Source organism: Pelobates fuscus, chromosome 8 (assembly GCF_036172605.1).
Source record: "Pelobates fuscus isolate aPelFus1 chromosome 8, aPelFus1.pri, whole genome shotgun sequence".
In the NCBI taxonomy this organism is placed as follows: Eukaryota; Metazoa; Chordata; class Amphibia; order Anura; family Pelobatidae; genus Pelobates; species Pelobates fuscus.
Window position 1 is genome coordinate 161570729 of NC_086324.1, and position 25242 is coordinate 161595970.

General features: G+C 40.9%; 1 protein-coding gene across 2 annotated transcripts in view; it reads left to right on the forward strand.

The window, feature by feature from the left end:
- The first annotated feature begins 206 nt into the window (after positions 1-206).
- Positions 207-25242, forward strand: part of LOC134571899 (ankyrin repeat and fibronectin type-III domain-containing protein 1-like) — a 261503-nt gene continuing 236467 nt past the window's right edge. For both annotated transcript variants that reach the window (XM_063430579.1, XM_063430580.1), the window contains exons 1-4: positions 207-343; positions 5127-5420; positions 19456-19631; positions 20177-20391. In XM_063430579.1, coding sequence (XP_063286649.1) covers positions 5299-5420; positions 19456-19631; positions 20177-20391 — 513 coding nt within the window. In that variant the 5' untranslated portion in view covers positions 207-343; positions 5127-5298. The remainder of the gene's footprint in view (positions 344-5126; positions 5421-19455; positions 19632-20176; positions 20392-25242) is intronic.

Genomic DNA, 25242 nt, shown 5'->3' on the forward strand with positions numbered 1-25242 from the left:
CTTATGTGTCATCTAAAATATTAGGTTGGGAACAAGATAGTGTTGGGGAGAGGTGGAGGAGTAAAGTGAAAGATTTGAAGGAGCAGCGAAGGGAAAAAAGGGGGGTGGGTGGGTGAAGGGATTTGAAAAGGGAAGGAGGGGCAAGGATGGAGAGAGACACACACAAGCAAAAAAGCAAAGATTGTCTATAAAAGAAGGGGGGACCTTGCACACGGTGACTGACAGAGAGGTGATCCGGACGATCCTCGCTCGTTAAGCGTTCCTGTGAGAATCAGACAGAGCGAGAGACAGAAGGCAGCGGCTGCTAGAATGAGACTGCGGGAATGATGCTGATGCTTCCATGGTATCCTTTGAGAGAGAATTACGAGATTGTAGGAGACACTAGAAGAGGGAGGGATAGCCAGTGAGGGTTCAGTGGGTAAATTATGGGAAGAGTCTAAAAAATATCTCCTGTAGACATAAGACTGATTCAGGTAGAGGTGATACAGACCCCTCCCCTCCTTTATCAGGTTATTATTACACCATAGGACTCTTCACTGACTGCATCTCATAGCCAGTTTACAGGTTCATTAGATGATATAAAGGGCATCATTAAATAGCTAAACATTACCATTGCTATGTTAACCCATTAACTGACAGTAGGGCCTGCAGTTTTAGCTAAAATGGTAAAAAGCATTTCTTTTTTTCAATTATAGGTTCAATATTCCCAATTCCTTTCTTACCTATGTCAGTTTTATTCTTGTAACTCCATGATGGGTAATCATTATGCCACCTAAACTCTGCATCTGCACCCTACTTTACCAGATTACTCACAGACTTGAGCATCTGCTAAACCTGCTTGCAGATATGTTGTTTTCTTTTTGGAAGCAGGCATAACTGATACATTTCAGAACTGTCTGAGAGTCTGCCTCACTTTACTGTAGCTTGCACACCCTGTCCCCCAACAGAACGCAATGTATACCTACGGAAGTGACCTCCACACAGGAGTGCAGACATTTCCTGGAGCGATACAATGCTTTGCGTCAACAGAGTGCTCATCTTGTGGTTAAAATTCACTGAGTGTCTCGGTGACCTCATAGCTATTAAAGATGTCGCTAATTTTCCTTAGTGAGAGGTGAGGATTGTGTCTTAGTGCCTCCATATGAGATCAATTTTGCTAATACAAGTTTATTTGGATGAGGTAAGAGATGTGTTTTCTAAGGTATGTATATTAGGAAGCATTGCTATGTATCCAGACTGAGTGGTAAGCTTTAATTTTGCCTGATTTCATTGTATCAGGAGAGATGCTAGATAATGGAGATATTTTCTGTCAATCTATGTCTGGAAAATATAAGGGGTGAAAGATGAGTCCCACCTGTCTGCATACTTCTCAGTATTATAGGTTTTAGAAGCTTCACTCCAGGATTTAAATATGTACATGTAAAAGGGTACTGTTTCTACCTGGACCACTGTCATTCCCATATTCACACTGGAGTTGCCTGGCAGCCTGCTAATCCTGTATAGTTTATGAAGGCATTCTCACACACTCAGAGCACTGCAAATATTCTTATACGACCAGATATAAGATGCTCATTTCAGCAGTTACAGAGAATTGGGACAAAGTGCTTGTATGTGAATACAACTCTCCCACAACCTGGGAAGTTTGGGTTTGAATGTGTCTGTGAATTAGAAGGAAGTGTGAGGGATGTGTCCCGGTGTCTGTGTATTAGGAGGAAGTGAGAGGGATGTGTCCTGGTGTCTGTGTATTAGGAGGAAGTGAGAGGGATGTGTCCCGGTGTCTGTGTATTAGGAGGTGAGAGGGATGTGTCCCGGTATCTGTGTGTTAGAAGGAGATGAGAGGGATGTGTCTCGGTTTCGGTGTATTAGGAGGAGGTGAGACGAATGTGTACTGGTGTCTGTGTATTAGTAGGAGGTGAGAGGGATGTGTCCCGGTGTTTGTGTGTTAGATGTATTAGGATGGGTGGAAAGGACTGTACTCAATGACTGTGTATAAGGATTAGTGGTAAGGGCTTTGTCTGTGTATTAGTAAGTATGTGGAGAACTGTGTCTCTATCCTTGTATTAGGATAAGTGGAAAGGGCTGTGTCTTACTATCTGTGTATTAGCAGAGGAGAAACATATGTTTGAAAAAGTAGTGATCAACCTCCATCTGTTCAAATGCAAATCGTGCAAAAAACAGGATGAGCCTTTCGTTTGATATTTTCTGCACTAGGCTGGCTCAGTGTACTGTAAGCAGCGTTTTCCTCACACATCACTCTTTACTGCCCTTTTTCTAGTTCATACACATTTTCCTGCTCACCTAAGTGCTAATAGACTTTGTGTGTATGTTATAATTTTGCATATAATATTTCTGTAAGTTTGCTACATGCAGTAAGACCACCTAAAATAAATGGTAATATTGTTACAGTAAATTTCCAAATAAAAAGCAAAGCAATATAGAAACATTGTTTAATTGTGTCCCTTGCATGAAGCTGTTAAACAAAAGTCAGTCCAAAATGGCTATCAAAGCCAGGGGTTCCCAATTATTTTTTCCTGTGGAACCCTTTGACGTAGGGTATCAACATCATGGATCGTGGACAAGGTGTATGTATCTGTGTGTCAAAGTGTGTGTATCTGTGTTTCTCTGTGTCACACACACACACACACACACACACACAGGCACATAGTAGCACACAGATACACACATTGGCACACAGATGCATACACCTTGTGTATCTGTGTGTGTCTGTGTGTGCATGTATCTGTGTGACAAGGTATATGTATCTATGTGTCAAAGTGTGTTTATCTGTGTTTGTATGTGCCGGTGTGTGTATCTGTGTTTGTATGTGCCGGTGTGTGTATCTGTGTTTGTATGTGCCAGTGTGTGTATCTGTGTGTGTGTGTATGTATCTGACACACAGAAACACACACACTGGCACATAGTGGCACCCAGATACACACGCGCGCGCACACACACCTTAACACACAGATACACACACTCAGATACACATACATACACACACACATCTTGACTCAAAAATACACACACACAGATACACACAGTGACATATGCACACACTGGCACACACACACACATAGGCACATACAAACGCACTGATATACACTGGCACACACACACCACACTGACACACACACACTGAGATACAGAGTGACACACAAACCTTGACACACTGAGACACACATACTCTTTGACAGACACACATACAAACACATATACACTCGCTGACAAGCACACACACACACATACAAACTCCTTAACAGACACACACACAATTTTTTTTTTTTTTTGAATTTCACTCCACCATCCTCCCTACCTTTGGGGGTGCTGGCATGGAGTCTCTATTTCCCTGGGGTCCAGTGGAGATGCTGGGCTGAGCAGCTCGAGTGCCGTACCCGGTGTCCAATGGGGCTGCTGAGCTGAGTGGCTGGCGTGCAGACCTTGGGGTCCAGTGTGGTTGCTTGCCTGAGCGGCTGGTGTGTGGGTGGCGAGGGAGCAGTGATCTTCCTGCTCAGCTCCCTTGCGCGCCTCTTAGTGATGTCGGAGTGACGTCATATTCCGACTCCGGAATTACTTCTGTGTGCGCTGCGATAATGGCCGCAGTGATAATTGAGGTGGGTGACGAGGGAGCACTCTCCCCTGCTCAGCTCCCTCCCGCCCACTTCAATTATCGAAGCGCCCATTTTGTTTCCCGAAATTCGCACGGAACCCTAATTGAGAAACGCTGATCTAAGCTATCTTGCCAAGCTACTGGGAGACATAAAACCTGTAGCCACATTGAGCACATTTTGCTTGTGAAATAAAGATTGTGTCGGAATTTTTCAAAGCATTATACAGATTTTTTTTTTCTTTAAATACCGAATTGGAGCGAATTGAAACCCTAATTATAAATTTTATGGGTAAACTAGTCAAACTGTGATTATAGTGAAGAAGATTTTTATTTTTTTTAATCAGCACTTTTTATATAACGTTTACCGTTTGGATTTCAGTTTACCACAATAATAATTTAAACATGTAAAGGTTTCCCCCATTCATTCATAACTATACTATAAGCACCAAAACAACTTAAGCTTAATGGTCATTTCTCTACCACTTAAGAGGTAATCACTTTGTTTATTCAGTCCTAACCACACCTCCTCGCATGTGACCTACACGGTCTCCTTACACACTTTCTGTAAAGAGATCTAATGTGAAACTCCTTTTTTGCACAGCCTATTTAATAAAGTGTTTATCTTGCTTTGTTAATAGGCTGCTAGAGTCTGCAGTATCCTTAAGCGTGTGATTAAAGTTCAATTAAACAAGAGATAAAAACTTCTAAAGTAAACACAGTGGTGTAGTAAAATATGATTGAAATGCAGATAATTGAGCAGTGAGACTGTGTGTCTGTCAATATCAGTGTGTATCTGTCAGTGAGTGTGTTTGTCTGAGTATGTGTGTGTCTGTCAGTGATTGTGTCTGTTTAGGTTATTGGTCCCCCTCGATCGCACGGGAAAGGTGTTTTTACTCACCTATTTTGCCACAACATGCTGGTCTTGCCGTGGATGGTCCTGCCTCCATGACTGAGCTCATCAACCTTGATAATCTCAGCCAAGCCAATGAACCAATCAGCATCTTCTCAGAGAGATGCAGTGAATCAATGCATCTTTATGGGGAACATTCAGTGCCTCCATGCAGAGTGCAGAGACGGTGAATATAGGTACTAGGGATCACTTCTAGTGGCCATTTGAGTGACTGTCAGTAGGTGTTATTAGACAGCACTTGTGTCTGGAATCGGTCAACTGTTTTGAACAAAAGTATGATCCAGGCACTCAGGATTCAATTCAACAGCTGATTTATTGAAAACAAGTGAGAAAGATCCCTTGTGGGATCAAAACGTTGCACTTGTTTCCAATAAATTTGCTGTTGAATTGAATCCTGAGTGCCTGGATCATACTTTTTGTTCAAAACAGTTGCAGTGGGGACACCCAACCCCAGGTCTGGCAGTGACTGGATCTCAACAAGAGTGCGGTATTCCTCCTCTTTTTCCGATATATTGGAATCGGTCAACTAACATTATCCTTTTTGAGTTCCTTTCTTGTAATTACTTTTTCTGTTTTCCATTGTGTTTCCCTCTTTGACTTCCGCTTCAGATTTGGATTATGTTTCCCACACTGTAATTCTAACAAATAAAAGGTTGCTGAAAACACCAGCTCTGGACCTTGTCCCCCCAGGGGATGCTGGGTGTGTTGGTTTCACACCTGCCTGAGCTCCGTGGGAAGAGGGTCAGGTCCTTCCCGCCACGTGACTCAGAAAGGCAGCAGCATGTCGTCTTTTGGAAAACTAACAGAGTATTTCAGTCTAAGAAAGTCGCGGGAAGATATCCGGCCAGGACGCAGCACTGGAAAAAGAAGTGGGAGTTATTGCTGCACAGTCACGCAGTCCAGGTATCTCCAATAATTGATGATTGGTTTAATTTTGAAAAGGAAGGGATAAAAAGAAATGATGTGTTTAATGCTTATTTTAGCAATGTTCCAGGTTTAATTAGGCCTTTTAACACTCTGAAAGTGGTATTTTTTTATGTTGGAACGAACTGTTCAGAATGTATTTTGGTCCAAGGCAGTGAGTCTGGAGATGGCTAGTGCCTTATCCTTCTGTGTGCATGGCTTGTTTCAAAGTTCTTCCCATCCCCAATTTGTCTGCACTTCCTCAGACAAACAGCTAAGCATGCAAAGTCATTTAATATTTTACTAGTGGCTACTAGTTACCACTGTCATTGTGCTTATGTTGGGGATTTGTTCTTTTTAGGTGAGTTAATGAAATGTATTTGTTTGTGTTATATCTACATAACATCTATCTTCCTGGTCTGTATTTCTTCCCTTGTTGACTTAAAAATCATGTTCACTTGCCAAATAAGTGAAGACTGGATTGTTTGCATTTTTGTTTTCTAACTGTTTATACTCCTGTTTTAGTGGCAAAATTCAGCCTCAATCCTGTGTTATCTACTGACTAGGACACTCCTTTAATAGAAGTCGAAACTATAAACCCTGAAGAGCAGAGATACCTGACTTTTATTTTGCTTGTTCAATATTAATGACTGGACTTGAGCTGACTGAACAGCTGTCAGGGTACCTGTGGTCTCTACCTCCAAAAGAGGTAGAGACTTAGCTGTTCCACCATTCAGACGGTCTGATGACTCCCTTCCCCGCAGTCTATCCGGTCATGCAAGGCCGGCCGCGAGGGAGTGACTGCCTTTTACACCATCTAGGCAGGAAGTCATCATCAGGACACTCCCCCGGATCGACCTGTCAGTCAATTGCTGCAGGACCAATCAGGACGTCTCGGAGGTGTGGTTACTGCTCTGAACAGGGTATTTAACAGAGCTTCCTTCATTAGCTCATTGCCCTGTCGTGGTTCTAGCTTGTTCTAGTCACTCAGTGCTTGTGTATTCTATTATCCCTTTTGGTTTTGACTCGGCTTGTTTACCTTACTCTGCTTATCTCTGTTACCCTTGATTCGGCTTGTCTCTCGCTTACCTGTCTTCTGTTACCCTCGACCTCGGCTTGTCTTTGACCATTCTATACGGTACTACTTACGTTAGTCCGGCCATTCTAAGGTCCGGTATACGTATCTGGCTACTGTTTGTACTCTGCGTGTTGGATCCCTGTCCCGATCCTGACATTACGACAGGGCCAATGGATCCTGCAAGTACAAACAGTCAGCTGGCTTCTCCTGATCCTAGGTTTGAAGCCATGGATCACAGAATGGATCAGATGGCGCTTGCGCTACAGGCTCTATTATCTCATGCCAATAACCCACCAGAGGAGATACGTAATACCCCTGTTTCTCCTGTCGGTTCAGGTCTAGAGGTAGCCACAGTGGGTGCTTCTTCTCACATTACCCCCCCAGTACGCTATGGTGGGGCTCCTGAGAAGTGTCGTGGTTTTTTAAACCAAATTAGTATCCACTTTGAATTACAACCCTGCTCTTATCCTACAGATAGGGCAAAGGTAGGATTTATTATCACCCTACTTATTGAGAAAGCTCTGAGATGGGCCAACCCACTATGGGAGAACGATAACCCATTAGTGTATAACTATAACGCATTTGTAGCTGCTTTTAGAAGAACATTTGATCCTCCAGGTAGAAAGGTTAATGCAGCCAGATTACTGTTGCGCCTGAGACAGGAGAACCGAACACTGGTGGATTATGCACTAGAGTTCAGGTCTCTGGCGTCAGAAGTCAAGTGGAATGAGCAGGCGTATACGGATGTATTTTTGAATGGCCTATCTGAAGTAATCCTTGATGAGGTTGCTACCAGAGAACTCCCTGAGAATTTAGAAGATTTAATTTCGTTCATCTCTCGTATAGATGAACGTTTAAGAGAGAGACAGAACACTCGAGAGAGGAACCGGAGACCTTCTTTTAGGTTAGCCCCCGCTTTTCCAAGTCCTGACTCCACGGTATCTTTGCTTCCTGAACCTATGCAGATAGGTTATACCCGCCTCTCTGAGGAGGAAAGACAGTACAGGAGAAGAGAGGGTTTGTGTATGTATTGTGGAGCCAAGGGTCATTTACTCTCGAACTGTCCTAACCGTCCGGGAAACGCTCGCACCTAAGTCTCTCTAGAGGACAAGCCTTGGGTGTTTCTATTTTGTCCTCTACTCCTAATTATAAAGATCACAGGCTTCTGCTACCAGTTTCCTTAACTTGGGAGAAGGAAGTAGTAAGGGCTATGGCATTGATAGATTCCGGTGCTGCTGAGAATTTTATCGACCAAGCCTTTGCTATTAAGAACAATTTCCCATCCCAGCTAAGGGAGACACCCTTGGCCGTTGAGGCCATAGATGGTAGACCACTACTAGACCCTGTTATCTTTCGTGAAACCATACCCATTAGTTTAAATGTTGGTATCCTACACGTGGAGAATTTATCTCTTTTGCTCATTTCATCCCCTTCCGTTCCCATAGTTCTGGGGTACCCATGGTTGAAGAAACATAACCCTATTATCGATTGGGAGTTAGGGGAGATACTCTCGTGGGGCCAGGGTTGCCAGGATAGGTGTTTATGCAAGGTTTCTCCATTAGCTAATGTTAACATACCTGAGACTCCTATTCAGTCCACAGAAAAACAGATACCAGACCTTTACCTAGACTTAAAGGCAGTATTTGACAAGAAGAATGCAGATTCTTTGCCGCCACACAGGCCATTTGATTGTAAAATTAAGCTCCTACCTGGGACTATGCCTCCGAGGGGCCATGTATATCCTTTGTCTGTTCAGGAGAACTTGGTTCTAGAGGAGTATATTCGGGAGAACTTAGAAAAGGGATTCATTAGGAGGTCTTCTTCCCCGGCCGGGGCTGGGTTCTTTTTCGTTAAGAAAAAGGATGGCTCGCTGAGACCTTGTATCGATTACCGAGGCTTGAATAAAATAACTGTCAGAAATGCCTATCCTATTCCACTTATTACCGAGTTATTTGATCGTCTTAAGGGCTCCAAAATCTTCACCAAGTTAGATCTCAGAGGGGCATATAATTTGGTGAGAGTCCAGCAGGGACACGAGTGGATGACGGCGTTCAATACTCGGTACGGTCACTATGAATACACAGTTATGCCGTTTGGACTTTGCAATGCTCCTGCAGTATTTCAGGATCTGATTAATGAGGTACTTAGGGAGTTTCAACATGATTGTGTCATTGTCTACCTAGACGACATACTGATACACTCTAGGGAGATTGAAACTCACCATAGACAGGTCAGAGCGGTATTACAGAAACTTCTGCAACATGGTCTATACTGTAAATTGGAAAAATGCAGCTTTGATCAGTCTCAGATAGATTTTCTTGGTTACGTGATTTCTGGGGAAGGTTTTAAGATGGACCCTGACAAACTCCAGTCTATTTTAGATTGGCCATTACCTAAGGGACTTAAGGCTATTCAGAGGTTTATTGGTTTCTCCAATTATTATAGGCGCTTCATTAAGGGTTACTCGTCTATTATTGCGCCCATTACCAATATGACCAAACAGGGGGCAGAAACTAAGACGTGGTCTCCTGAAGCTCTTGCTGCTTTCAAGAGGCTCAAAGAACTTTTTGCTTCTGCTCCAATATTAGTCCATCCTGATACGACTTTGCCGTTTCTGCTCGAGGTCGATGCCTCTGAGACAGGAGTAGGTGCGGTTCTGTCACAAAGATTAGCGGTAGATAAACCATTACACCCGTGTGGTTTTTTTTCCAGGAAACTTTCTGGGGCTGAGAGCAGATATGACATCGGAGACAGGGAACTGTTAGCAGTCATTAAAGCCTTAAAGGAGTGGAGACATTTGTTGGAGGGGACCCTACACCCTATTACGATTTTGACAGACCACAAAAACTTGTCATATATTGGGGAGGCTAAGCGCTTATCCTCTAGACAAGCTCGTTGGTCCTTATTCCTGACTCACTTCAATTATGTACTGACTTACAGACCTGGTTCTAAAAACTCTAAAGCCGATGCATTATCTCGCCAATATGAACCTTCTACTGTACCTGAACCAGTTCTTTCTTCTATAGTTCCGAAGTGCAATATCATTGCTAATACGAATCTCAGGATTCATTCTCCATTACTGGCCGAGATCATTAAGTTGCAACATCTCGCACCTAAACAGACCCCTGCGGGTCGTCATTTCGTTCCTCCTGCTTTTCAACTGGAACTTTTACAGTGTTTACATAATAGCAAGATGGCGGGACATCCTGGTATTCGCAAAACTTACGCCTTGATCTCTAAGGACTTCTGGTGGTCTACTTTACGGAGGGATGTTGAGGAGTTCATCGCTGCATGTGAAGTTTGTACTAAAACCAAACAACCACATACGCTTCCATGTGGACTCCTGCAACCCTTGGAGGTTCCAGAGAAACCATGGTCCTGTTTGGCCATGGACTTTATTGTCGATCTACCTATCTCTAAAAGACAGACTGTTATCCTCACCCTGGTTGACAGGTTTACTAGGATGGCACACTTCATTCCCCTGCCTAAACTTCCGTCTTCTCCCGAATTGGCAGAGATATTCGCCAAGGAGATTTTTCGCCTACATGGGATACCCTCTCAAATTGTATCGGACAGAGGCTCCCAATTTGTTTCCCACTTTTGGAGGTCCTTCTGCTCTCAACTTGGTATTAAATTAAACTTTTCTTCTGCCTATCATCCTCAGTCTAATGGAGCTGCTGAACGTACCAACCAGAAAATTGAACAATATTTACGATGCTTTGTTTCTGAACACCAGGATGATTGGGTCGGTTTGATTCCTTGGGCGGAGTTTGCACACAACAATCTCGTTTGCGATTCTACTCATTCAAGCCCCTTCTTCATGAATTATGGTTTTCATCCGTCTATTCTTCCTTCGGATTCTCCTTCCCAGGGGGTGCCGTCGGTTGATGTTCATGTTGCCAATTTGAGGAAGTTGTGGGATCAAACTCGACAAATCCTTGTGCACAACTCTATGTTGGTCAAGAAACACGCTGATAAACGTAGGAGGGCGGCTCCGGTCTTTGTTCCAGGTGATAGGGTATGGTTGAGCACGAGGAACATCCGTTTAAAAGTGCCCTCCATGAAGTTCGCTCCTCGGTATATTGGACCCTACAGGGTGCTGACCCGTATCAATCCGGTTGCGTATCGTTTAGCTCTTCCTAATACCTTACGCATTCCGAACTCGTTTCACGTTTCTTTGCTGAAACCACTCATATGTAACAGATTTTCCTCCACAATAGCCCCTCCTCGCTCCGTTCAGGTGGAGGGTCAGGAGGAGTATGAGGTCAACTCTATTATTGATTCTCGAATCTCCCGGGGGAGAGTACAATATCTGGTTGATTGGAAGGGATATGGTCCTGAGGAGAGGAGTTGGGTACCTCAGGAGGATGTTCATGCTCCCCGTCTCCGCAGGGCGTATCACTCTCGCTTCCCATCTCGTCCCGGTTCATTCCGCCCGGTGGGCGTATCTGAGAGGGGGGGTACTGTCAGGGTACCTGTGGTCTCTACCTCCAAAAGTCACGCAGTCCAGGTATCTCCAATAATTGATGATTGGTTTAATTTTGAAAAGGAAGGGATAAAAAGAAATGATGTGTTTAATGCTTATTTTAGCAATGTTCCAGGTTTAATTAGGCCTTTTAACACTCTGAAAGTGGTATTTTTTTATGTTGGAACGAACTGTTCAGAATGTATTTTGGTCCAAGGCAGTGAGTCTGGAGATGGCTAGTGCCTTATCCTTCTGTGTGCATGGCTTGTTTCAAAGTTCTTCCCATCCCCAATTTGTCTGCACTTCCTCAGACAAACAGCTAAGCATGCAAAGTCATTTAATATTTTACTAGTGGCTACTAGTTACCACTGTCATTGTGCTTATGTTGGGGATTTGTTCTTTTTAGGTGAGTTAATGAAATGTATTTGTTTGTGTTATATCTACATAACATCTATCTTCCTGGTCTGTATTTCTTCCCTTGTTGACTTAAAAATCATGTTCACTTGCCAAATAAGTGAAGACTGGATTGTTTGCATTTTTGTTTTCTAACTGTTTATACTCCTGTTTTAGTGGCAAAATTCAGCCTCAATCCTGTGTTATCTACTGACTAGGACACTCCTTTAATAGAAGTCGAAACTATAAACCCTGAAGAGCAGAGATACCTGACTTTTATTTTGCTTGTTCAATATTAATGACTGGACTTGAGCTGACTGAACAGCTGTCAGGGTACCTGTGGTCTCTACCTCCAAAAGAGGTAGAGACTTAGCTGTTCCACCATTCAGACGGTCTGATGACTCCCTTCCCCGCAGTCTATCCGGTCATGCAAGGCCGGCCGCGAGGGAGTGACTGCCTTTTACACCATCTAGGCAGGAAGTCATCATCAGGACACTCCCCCGGATCGACCTGTCAGTCAATTGCTGCAGGACCAATCAGGACGTCTCGGAGGTGTGGTTACTGCTCTGAACAGGGTATTTAACAGAGCTTCCTTCATTAGCTCATTGCCCTGTCGTGGTTCTAGCTTGTTCTAGTCACTCAGTGCTTGTGTATTCTATTATCCCTTTTGGTTTTGACTCGGCTTGTTTACCTTACTCTGCTTATCTCTGTTACCCTTGATTCGGCTTGTCTCTCGCTTACCTGTCTTCTGTTACCCTCGACCTCGGCTTGTCTTTGACCATTCTATACGGTACTACTTACGTTAGTCCGGCCATTCTAAGGTCCGGTATACGTATCTGGCTACTGTTTGTACTCTGCGTGTTGGATCCCTGTCCCGATCCTGACAACAGCTAACCAAGATACCTACCAGAACTTTGCCACTCAATATAGACCAGTGTAAAGGATTGTTATAAGTTGATTTTGTTTGCGGACTTATTGAACACTTATTGAAACATATGTACTATTTTTTGAAAACGAACAAAATCCATTGTGTTGAATAGAGAGACTATGCATTGTTTGCTTTATGTTGAATAGTGAGACTATGCATTGATTGAATTAGGCTTTGTAAAAATATGTGTTTAGATGTGTAGTAGCTCCATCTGGCCAACAAACCTTTTTCCTGATCCACTGTATAGGTCAGAACTGTGTTCGCCCTAATGCTGCAGATAAAGTTTCTAACCACAGTGTAGCAGATAAAGACTTGAAAAGTCTAGAGGGAAGTAACTGATGTAGGCACCGAATAAACAGAAAATCCCAATTGGGGATATAATGGCTTTGTCAGTCTTTAGAAACTTGTAGAATATTTTGTGACATGAACAACCACATTATAGAGGCATAGTAACATCATGATGACTGCTAGGGTGACATCCATTGAGACCCATGAAAGGTGTGATGCAAATTTTATGGAACTCTTAACTCTGCACCATTAGGTGCAAGGTAAATATGAGTTGCTACATTTAAAATAGCTAGAATGAAGCCCTAGGTTCACCAACCTGTTGAGTGATGTTGGCAGCTAGGAGTTGCTATTCATCCAGAGCTGCTGTATACCATGGACAGTTCTGAGCAAGAATAGGACCAAAGAAGCCAACATCGAGACTTCCGGAGTTCAGAGGACAATGTAGCAGGACACTGTGTTATTGTCTACTGGTAAGGGTACATCAACACATATAAAAAAATGTTTAGCTGCATCAAAGACACAACTTGGCCGTTGGGCAAAGATTTTTTAACCCCAGAAAAAGCAACTCATAGCCATTGGCACTTGTGTCTTCATCCATGAGGACAACTGTGGTTTCTGCCAGATGCTCTTCAAGTATTTCGGAAGAGAAACATAGAATGTCATGGCAGATGAGAAGCATTTGGCCCATCTAGTCTGCCCAATTTTCTAAATACTTTCATTAGTCCCTGGCCTTATCTTATAGCTAGGATAGCCTTATGCCTATCCCACACATGCTTAAACTTCCTTACTGTGTTAACCTCTACCATTTTAGCTGGAAGGCTATTCCATGCATCCACTACCCTCTCAGTAAAGTAATACTTCCTGATAGCAAGAGCAGGTAAACACGCCTAATTTACTGACAGGTTTGCAATGTTCCAGAATTATCACATGAACTTGGGAACTTCAGGTGACCACCATGAAAAAGTTAAATAAGGACAGGAGTATGGCAAGGAATTAAGAATGTCATGAATCAAATGCCTGTAATGATACAAAGTGACTGGTTTGACCAATATTTTTAAACTGAAAAGTTAGTTTAAAAGTAAATGTAAGGCTGGAGTCACAAGTGATCCCAATGAATGGGGCTTAAATAGTTTAGGTAAGGGTTGTTCCATTGACCTGAAGGGGCCGCTCCAATGGAGGGTTACATTTCAATGGAGCAATGATAGTAAGATCAGATTAGGAAAGAGAACTTTTCAGGAAGTAGGCAGTCGTGTTATATACAGAAAAACAACAATTAGTGGCACAATCCATGCATCCCAGGAAGCTGGGCTTGAAAAGCTGTAAAACTGCATAAACACGTGGCATTATAATTGGCAGGCCAAGGCATGTGTTGTTGCATTATAGGTAAAAGGTATCTGAGCACTCACTTGCGCCATGCATCATGAGAAAATGCTACCTCTTGAGCTGCTGAGGTAAATGTGTTTTACTCTTATCTCCTCTACACACCTCATCTCAGTAAACCCTGTGGAAGGAGTAATTATGAAAACAACCGATACCATCTAAAAGGTGACCTTTCCTGTGTTATTATGGACTGATGTTGGCTAGAGATTATGTAATATGCCGTTGTTTTCTTGCAATGTCGCATACTGTTATGATTGCTTTGTGCTTTTCTATCTCTTGCATGTTTATTCAGGTTAGGTTAAGAAGCAGTAGCTTGCCCTCTGGGGATCTAGTGACAGAATGCAGTCTAATACCTGTAAACTCAAAAGAGCAAGAGCTCTGATTGCTACTTTTCAGGCAGGAGGAACATAACGTAAATTAAATGTAATTAAAGTATAATTCAATTTCCAAATATAAAAATAAAGTACACTTATTTATTGCCTCACCTAAAGAATCTATGTTTGCGAATCAAACTTTAAATTTTCTCATTGCCGTGAATAGATGCATCAACAAATCTTCTCCACTAGGCGGCAATGTTCATTAAATGGAACAGAATGTATTCTATAGCTATGTAAAAATAAAATTTATTAATTATTCTGTTAAAAAGCATAATTAATGGAAAATACAACTTTAATAAATACGTGTTGTGTAGAATGTCTAATTAAATGGACATTAGAGTTGGCCCATTTTATTTTTTGCATCGTATACTTGATTAAAATGTATTCATACCAACTGCATAATTGTAGCAAAAATAGAAACCCTTTAGGATTGGGATATAGGAGCAGGAAGGATATGCTTACCAAAAATGTAAAACGACAACCAATTTATTTAAAAAATAAAAATCAACTTTGCGTAACCTAACATATAAACTGTACCAAACATAGGTGGGAGCCTGGACAATCTGTTTAAAGGAAAACTAAAAGCAGTATAGCCACTAAAGCGCCAAGTATATCCTAGCATTGCTCCAGTGTAAATAGTCAAACCATTTGCTAGTAGTTTGACAACTTCCTTGGGATCTGCCATGCGCCAGTCGCCTCCTCCATGAAAGCTGGACGCTCTCAGCTTTGAACAAAGGTAGATGGTGCAGGGCATAGCTCATTGGCTGAGGGTAAGGCTCTACATTTCTCAGGTCTGTCACAGTGGCATGGATTTGTCACCAAATTTCTGCTTTCTGCTTATCTCTCTCAGATCTGGAAAAAGACCTGTTGGAAAAAACACACACACAAGACCTGTTGGAAAAAACGCAATGTATTTCAATCAAGCCTTTTATTTTTCCTTCATAGCAAAGGGAATATATAGATTTTTAGTCTTGGGTGTTACATTTTATTCAGCCAGTCGCAGATCGGTATGGCAGGGCTCGACAAATCACAGGCGCCAGGTCGCCATGGCGACTAAAATTTTTGCCAGGGCGCATGGGATTTGTCAACTTTTTTTCTAAAACACCTGGCTGGGCAAATAATGGAGCCGGACGTCCACCCGCAGGAACATGTTGACGGCCGGCTAAGTGAGTGTTGTAGCCGGCCGCCCTAAGCTTCATTGAGACGGCCGGCTAAGGGAGCATTGTAACCGGCTGCCTGGAGCTAAATGGAGGCAGCCGGCTGAGTGAGCATTGCAACTGGCCGCCTGGAGTTTCATGGAGGCGACCACCTGAGTGAGCGTTGCAGCCAGCCTCCCTGGGCTTCATGGAGGCAGCCGGCTGGGGCAGCGTGCGAGGGAGCAGTGATCTTCCAGCGGCTCCTCTCTGCTCCCTCGCGCTGTTTAATTATGCCGAGAGCCGGAATATGACGTCATTCTGGCCCCCGGCATCACAGGGAGTAGAGAGGAGCTGCATGGTAGATTACTGCTCCCTCTGACACAGGAAGAGACAGCAGTCCCACTAGACCCCAGGGAACGTCCACTCTGCACTCCTAAAAGGTAGGGAAGCTGGGTGGATAAAAATAAATAAATGTAAATTTATGTTTGAGAAAGTGTGTGTGTGTGTATGTCAATGTGTGTGAGTGTGTGTGCCTATGCCTCTGTCAGTGTGTGTGTGTGCCTATGCCTCTGTCAGTGTGTGTGTGTATGCCCCTGTCAGCGTGCCTATGCCTGTCAGTGTGTGTATGCCTCTGTGTGTGTGTGTGTGTGTGTGTGCGCCCCTGTCAGTGTGTGTGTATGTCTGTCAGAGTGTGTCTGTTTAGGTACCTGCGATCACGATTGGTGTTTTTAGTCACCCTTTTTTATTTAGGTTGTGCATGGATTAACAGACATGATCACACCGCCACAACAGCTGGTGCCAACAATAGACAGTAATAAACAACAGTGTGGCTTGTTATGCAGTGCACATTTTTTTTTTTTTTTTTTTTTTAATAGTCCAATGTTAACCAGTAGGCTAGAGGTACAGGTCTAGGCTGAGTATGTCCTGCATTTTCACACAGGCACAATTTCAAGATATAAGCAAGTGTAATTACCGTAAGTGTAATTACTAAGGTCGTTTATTAAGCTATTCAGTCTATTTTAACTGCTATCAGTCGAGACCTGAGCTAACACATTAGATTTAGCTAACGAGATACACTTTTAATATACTTGACTAGTTAATGAAGAGTACATTAGTGGTAGTTTGAATGAGTGTTCTACGAGTGAGACCCCCTGGGATCCCCTACATGTGCAAACTAGTCACCCTTTTTTCCCCACGCTGTGCAGGTTTTGCCGTGGCTTGTCCCGCCTCCATTGCCGAGTTCATCAGTCTTTTTGATCTCAGCTAAGCCAATGCTACTGCGCATGTTCTGTATGGGTAACATTCAGCGCGTCCATGCAGAGCACTGACACAGGCCTCTAGTGGCCCTCTGAGTGACAGCCACTAGAGGTCTTAGTAGGCAGCAATGTAAGCACTCTGAAAATGCAGCGTTAACATTGAAAAGGCTACAGGGACAGGCTATAGGCACCAGAACCACTACATTAAGCTGTTGTGGTTCTGGTGACTATAGTGCCCCTTTACAAAACAAAAAAAGAAACTGGCTCCTAACTTTTTTAGCTGGCTCCTAGATTCGAAGCAAATTTGTCAAGCCCCGCGGTATGGTATTCAAACCAAGCAGTTCTGACATCACGTACAATTCTGTATGTTAGGAGTAGGTAGATAAGCGAGCCTGTGCAGCATAACTCAGCATGTGGTGTAATACATGCTCTGCAGGCAGGGAAGAGGCCCCATCTAAGCATTTTTAAATATTTCACTTTGACAGATAAAAAGTTTTTAATAAATATATATAATTTGATACATCAAATTCCCAGCTGATGCTGAGGAAGTGACCAGCACCTGGCAGACCCTGAGTAAACTGTCAAACGGTTAGCAAACTGGTTTTACTTACATTTTAGCAAGAGGAAAAATAATAATTTTGTTCAGATTCAGTCCCGGTGTTGAGACTTTTCCACTTCATGCTCCAAAACAAAATCCATACTTTCTGGATGCCAGAGCAGTTTATATTAAAGTATGTCTTATTCTCCTTCTCACTTTTTGTGGAGGGTAATGGAGAGTTGTAGAATTCTTCAATCTTTCAGGGTGGCTCCATATCTTTATCTGCCCTCCAAAGCCTTTCTTTGGGGAGTATCTTTATAATTCAATTCTGTTCCACCTGGTGTTGCCTTTAACAGTAAAGATAAAATATTGTATACCTGCTCACTTATACCATACCATCTCCTCCTTACTTTTCTCTAGCATACAGTGGATCAAGCAGCCCAGCGATGGGATTTAGGTCCCCTGATGGGACATACCAAAGCCTTTTATTTAAATTCATAGCAGGAAGCAATATGCACCAGCTTCAAATAATTGGTGTATAATGGGTATTGCACCTTAATATCAAGCTTAAAAGAACACTACAAACACCTAAAACACATACCGTAAGTGTTTAGGTCTGCAGCATTTACAAGCTGTTTTTGTATGCACACCAACAAAATAAATGCATAATGAAGTGCATGCATGTTTTCATTGGGGAGTATATCTACTAAATAGTGATTTATTGATTGTATTTGGGCAGTGGGTTATTTATTTAATATTATGCTGTTGACAACTTTTTTAGTAAATAGGTAACATGCTATTTACTACCACAGATGTTGTAATACATGGAGTTTAAATTAAAGAGTAATGCCCCTGCTTAATTTCCCCCCCCGGGTGCTGTATAATCTGCACGCATCTGAGTGGCACCCACTTCTGCGTGGCTTGAGCATTTCCAGCCTGTGGAGCCATTTGTACCCATAATAGGGCCATGGACTACATCAGAAGTAGACAAAAAGAAGCCCTCCACAGGTTATGTAGAAGTACAAAACCAAATCTAATAATGCTTTATCATCCTGAAGGCCGGCATCTTGAGAGTTAAAATATAACCATATTGGGGAGATATCTTCCATTTAGCCAACTCTGAGCCACATTAAAAATAAATACATTGTCCTGAAATTAAGGCTTCTGGTTTTCAACTTAACTTTCATGCCATAATTTAAGTGATTTATTATTTTAACATCTTTTGTTAGACCGTCACAGATAAATGCAGACCGAGGCATATATTTTGGCGAATTTTTAAACTGATTAGACAGCACGGGGTGAGATTCTATTTTAAATCGTCTGTAATATGTTTACTCCTTCAGAGCGCAGTGTATAGAAAGCTGTAAAACTGTCACCTGCTCACCATTAATGTGTCATGTCTTAATTTGCCAACTTACTGTGAAAGTAAACTTCAATCAGCTAGTCATTTCACAAGAGTCCACCAGATGCACTAAAATAATTCATTAAATGTTCAGCAGTGAAAGAACTACTTAGCAGTTTTTTTGCTAGGTATATGTATCCTGCAAACATTTTCACTTAACTGTATAGCAATATTGCTCTCCTCCCTGTTCACACCGAGCTTCTTTCTGCAATGGCATTGAAAGGGTGATGTCTCACTAGGATTTGCTGCTTTGGTTAGAAGATCGTGAACAAAAGCCTTCAGGTTGTGTAGGACATTTTGTGAAAATCAGGCATCAACAGATATTTAGAGGCTGCAAATGGAGATTACAGTTGCAACACTATTTTCTTTGTGGTTGAAAATATCTGACTATTTGTAGTTATGAGCTATGGCATATAGTAAATCGTGTTTGTGGTAAAAAAAATAAACCACTTTATTTTGTGGCACTCTCAAGGTACTGATGCTTAAATTGCACCCACAAATCAAGAACCCATGGGGTTAAAAGCAATAGCTTGCCCTGGGATGTTTTAATATTATCATGACCTATATCACCAAGAATGATACAAACCAGGATATGCTCTAAACATTCATTCTCTTTATATTCATGCTCACAAAATGTAGTTCAGATGATTGGATGAAAAGGAAAACAAAACAAAACACACAGTCAAGATTTACTTTAATTGTGAATTTGGCCATAACTCCAAGGATCCCTTTATCTACTTCTTTTCTTTTAGAATTCAACCTGATGTTCTTACTTATATTTCTCTTCTTTGCAGGTCACTGGATAGAAAGCTGCAGAGACCTGTTTTGGGGAAGTCCCTGACCCTTCCCAGCATTCCTCAGTCCCCAGTCCTGACCAGGGTACCACAGCTCCAGGAGAGCCTCCCTCGACTTCCTCAGACATGCTCCTCCTCTTCAGACAACGTAATATCTTGCAAACTGCCCCCTGCTGGTATGTTGCTCAGATCACAATTTGGTGGGTTAAGAATGAATTGGAATAACTAATGGATGACTGTATAATGTTTTCCTATATATTTTTTATGCTTATGTGGGGTGGCCAGGTGTATGTTAGATTATGTACATTCGTTTTTTTATTTTTTCTAAACAATGTACATATGCATTCATCAAACATTCACACACGGTTATTCACAAAAGTGTGAATTCAAGTTAATAACTTAATAATGTTTAGTTCATTATCTCAGCCACTGTATTCTAGTTATGCATATACATTTCTGTTTGTGATCATTACCTGTTATAATATCTTACGTAGATCATTTTCGTTTAATAATTAACATAATATTTTTCAAAATAGAAAAACATTTGAAAGAATTTCAAGTTTAAGGTCAAAATAGCAAACCAGAAACATTCTCCAAGTCAGATATGCTAAAGTGAATTCTCACTTTAGTAAATAACCCTGACAGGTTCTTTATTTTATTGTAATTGAAGATGTGTTGACATAGGAATAATTTAATACATTTTATTTATATATATCTGTAGTGGACTCATGTCAGCCAGGAGATCGACGACTAACTACAGGTGGATTGACCCAGAGGCCTATATCCTCTCCGGAAGAACCTCGCCTCACACATCAGCGCTCTTTCAACATGAGAAAAAGCATCTCTGTAGACAACCACCTCAGTACCTGTCACTACCCACTGCACCCGCCGGATCCTCAGGGTCAGAGAGTCAAGAGCAAGCTCAGGAGACAGTTTGTAAGTAGATAACTCATGGGTTGTGTATGTTGTGACTGAGCTGTATTAAAACAAAATCATTGCTTGCGAGCATACCTGGAAAATCTGGGTTCAATTTTATCTTACTGTGCTTTAGATAGATCATCAAAATTATTGGCTTTTTTGTGTTTTTTAACCCTTTAAGTCCGGAGGGCGTACTATTACGTCCTTTTAAAAGCGGCTCTAAACGCCGCCGGACGTAATAGTACGCCCTCCGGTTTTTAGTAACTTACCCGGTCGCTGGCGGTCCCACGCCGGCGATCGCGGTTCGGGGGACTCCCAGGGAGCCCCCCCGCGGCACATCTTCCTCCTCCGGTGCCTCCCGGCCATGTGAGAGTGAGGTCCTTGCGAGGACCTCACAATCACATGGCCGGTATAGCTGCCTGCTGCATTGCCAGCAGGGGGACCAACTGTAATGACAGTTGGTCCCCCTGCTGGCTGAAAATAAAATAATAAAATGTTAAAACAGTGTAAAAAAAAAAAATTATATACTTAGATCATATATATATATTATATATATATGATCTAAGTATATATATACACATATACATACACACACATACACCGTCTAGGTGTATTTTAATATTAATATATATATAATTATATATATATATTAATATCAAATTACACGTAGACTGATACTGATTAAATATATATATAATTATTGTTATATATATATTTATAAATAATATAAAAAAAATTAATATGTAAATACGTAAAACAATTAAATAAAAAAAATAATTAAAAATAAAATATTAAAAAATATATAGATGTGTTTTATTTCGTTCTAACTGTATTCTGATATTAATATATATATATTTATATCAAAATACACTTATAACGAAATAATATATATATCTATATACATAAATATATACGTATATATCACTATATATATACCTATATATAAATAAAAATATTAAAAAAATATATATATATATATACGTATATATATACGTATGTATATATATATACATATATTAATTCTACACATATATTTATGTAATAATTTTACATAATTAGGTATCCTAATTAATTACAATTAGCGGGACCTGCCTGACCACCCATGCCGAAAGTATAGGGAATTTAATTTGCTAGCACTATATTTAACCCTATAACTTTCCAAGACACCATAAAACCTGTACATGGGGGGTACTGTTTTACTCGGGAGACTTCGCTGAACACAAATATTAGTGTTTCAAAACAGTAAAATGTATTACAACCATGATATCGCCAGTAAAAGTGACGTTTTTTGCATTTTTCACGCACAAACAGCACTTACAGGGACGATATTATTGCTGCAATACTTTTTACTGTTTTGAAACACAAATATTTGTGTTCAGCGAAGTCTCCTGAGTACAACAGTACCCCTCATGTACAGGTTTTATGGTGGTTTCAAAAATTACAGCGTCAAATATAAGGCTTGTGTTTAATTTTTTTCACATTAAAATTCGCCAGATTGCTTACGTTGCCTTTATGACCCTATGGTAGCCCAAGAATGAAAATTACCCCTATGATGGCATACCATTTGCAATAGTAGACAACCAAAGGTATTGCAAATGGGGTATGTCCAGTCTTTTTTAGTAGCCACTTAGTCACAAACACTGGCCAAAATTGGCGTTTTTTGCATTTTTCACACACAAACAAATACAAACGCTAACTTTGGCCAGTGTTTGTGACCAAATGGCTACTAAAAAAGACTGGACATCGCTTATTTGCAATACCTTGGGTCGTCTACTATTGCAAATGGTATGCCATTATGGGTGTAAATTTATTTCCTGGGCTACTATACAGTCTCAAAGGCAACGTAACCAATCTGGCGAATTTCAATTTCAAATGTAACACGCTATATTTGACCCTGTAACTTCCCAAAACACCATAAAACCTGTACATAGGGGGTACTGTTTTACACGTGAGACTTTGCTGAATACAAATATGTGTATTTTATTGCAGTAAAAGCAAACAGTATTATGACATTGACAGTTAAAATGTCATGAAGAACGAAAAAAATCAAAAAAAATCTTATTTTCTCCCATTTTTTTCATATTAAATTATGTTTCATAGCTAAATATTTGATATTAAATGAAAGCCCTGTTTCCCCTGAATAAAATGATATATAATAAGGGGGGGTGCATTTAATATGAAAGAGGTGAATTACGGTTGGACAGACATATAGCGCAAATGCCAGGTTTTGTTTACGTTTTGTTTCGTTCACAACTTGTACATTTGGCTGCGGTGTTAAGGGGTTAAAAAGTAATTTCTCACAGAGTTATAATTTGCTACACACATGCCCTATCACTACTACTCTTTGTAGGCAACAACTAAAACATCTGTAGTTGGGATTCTGAAGGTTGGCTGGTCCCAACCCGAGTAGCTGCAATTGGAAATGCCTGCTCAGTGCTGTTGATGACCTCAGTGGGAAAGACTCAGAAAAGCTCTTACACAGTGATCTTATGCCTCCTTTTTTACAGAGCACTGTTATTTTATTAGGGTCAGTCCCAACGTTGAGGCTGTATAGTTAAATTTATGTAAAGAGAGTATCCTTCCTGCCACTCAATATTAATATTGTACAAATGCAAGTGTTAAATCATGTATAAAGGAATTGATGAGAAGGGTGTACCTGACAATCAAAACCATGGTTTGGATTGTCAACTTGACCCCGGACATCTGTTGGCACCATGGTGTGCAGGTGGCAGTGTTTTTCCAAGCATGTCTGATGTTATAATCACAGTTTGTAAGTTACAAAAAGGCCTGCAATGACTGTAGTTCATCACCAGAGAATCATGTCCGATCTACCAGTGGTGTATAGACACTTCTTATAGTGAATGAAAGTACTGTTCACAGGTCACATACTGCGGGACTGTGTTTAGTTTGACTCTTCCGGTCATAGGAATAGGATTGTTTTGTTCTTTTTTTACCACCATGGAAACAAAGTTACCATAGCAACAACTATTTTGAAAAAAAATAAAAAATCTGCTTGGCGTTCCAGGCCAATTTTCTGGCCATTGTGACATTTCTAATAGCACATTACTAATGCTGTTCTCTTGTATTCTCTTGTATTCGTTTATACTTCTGTGCTCACTCTCCCAACGTTTAGACATATTATTTTTTTATATGCTTCTTTTTTGTGGTTCAAAGAATTTAGAGAAAACAGACAAAATAGATGTAAGAATGAATTCCACTACCCGTTTACATCACGTAGACATGGTGAATGCATCTAGTTGAAATTCTGTGTCTTATGAAACTCCGTCACTGCCACATACATTTTATCAGTATCCTACATGAAACTCAGCAGATTTCTCCCATTGATGTATTATGCTGAGTTCAAATTCTTTAAGTACTGTAATACCCCCAGAGTGTGATGGAATTTTAACCTTGACAGTAACCATGAACCAACTTTCTATGGTTAACTTTTTATGTCATCAACTTATGCTCAGTATACTTAGACCAATTGGCAGTGTTGTATCCTAAGAGTGGCCCATCCAGTTACGTAGCCTTTTCCTTTAATAAAAGTTTAGCTAAATATGTACCTGGGAAATGCTGAGATCTATTCTCTGATTACCATCATGTTTATATATAGATAATCTAGCGATCAGGTGGTCAGTAGAGGTTTATGTATCCTGGTCATTTTTGAGACAAGGCACAGTACAAAAGAAAAAGTGTGTGTGCCGGTTGCTTGTGTAGCATTGGGTGACAAGTGAATTTTAAATCTGCTATTGTATGAACCATCCGGAGGCTCTTTAAAGTTTAATGTTGCTCCCTTGTGTGGCGTTTTCTACTTGTAACATAAGATGGATATTGATACTGTCCTATCATTTTGTTCTCGTGCCTCATTATCAGAGATGGGATGTAATGAGGGGCTCAAGTTTCTGTTTATGGAAAGCAAACCTGTAACATTACTTAGATGTTTCAAAACTCTGTCAAACTGAGCAGTGTTTTGGATTACATCAATGAACTCTCCTTCTGTGCGAATCCAAATATTCCCCATAGACCCAATTCATCACTGGTACCCGTACTTCATTCTTCACCGAAAACCAGGGCTTTATCGGTCTCCAAAATCTCTCGAGTAGTCTTGAGAATTATTGCACAGGACAGTTGAAAGCAGATTCCTCGAGCCTTTTCTAAAACTGGAGCTGTATGCTGTGTTACTCCCCCCCCACCCCCCACAATTGTGAGCTTTCCAGCTGACAGACCTTGAAGATTTTCTGGGTAGCTCAATACACTGATCTGTATCAAAACATTCTGATGGACACTTCTACTGATGCATCTTGGCAGAAGTCATGACAATTCTATAGATTTTATTTCACAAGAGGTAAAGGTTTTTAAAGGGAGTTTTTCAAAAACATGTACATGTGCAAAACACATGCTGGTTTAAATCAATAATGTTGTTTTTAAACCATTCAAATTAACAGACAATTTTAAAGACTGTGTTAGCTTGATGCAGAAACCGAAACATAGAAACCCTGATGTGTTTTCTTTCAAAGACTGAGAAGAGAAATGTTTAGAAAAGGGAACCTCTGTTTTGGGGTAAGAATGCTTACAGCTTGCTGAATTGTTTAAAACACCTTTTACCCCTATACTAAGTGCTTATAGTGAATATAGACTTATCTTGGAGGGATAAATAACTTCATGGAGTATCTGAGGTCACTTTGTATGTGCCTGTATATGTTTAAATTAAGTTTTTGATTTCTTCTTCCTTCTACATATTCCCTTCTATTTTGTTACCAGACATATTTAAGAAAATCAATATTGAATATGTTTTGAATATATATATATATATATATATATATTTTTTTTTTAAACAAATAAAATGCACATTATTAAAGGTAATAG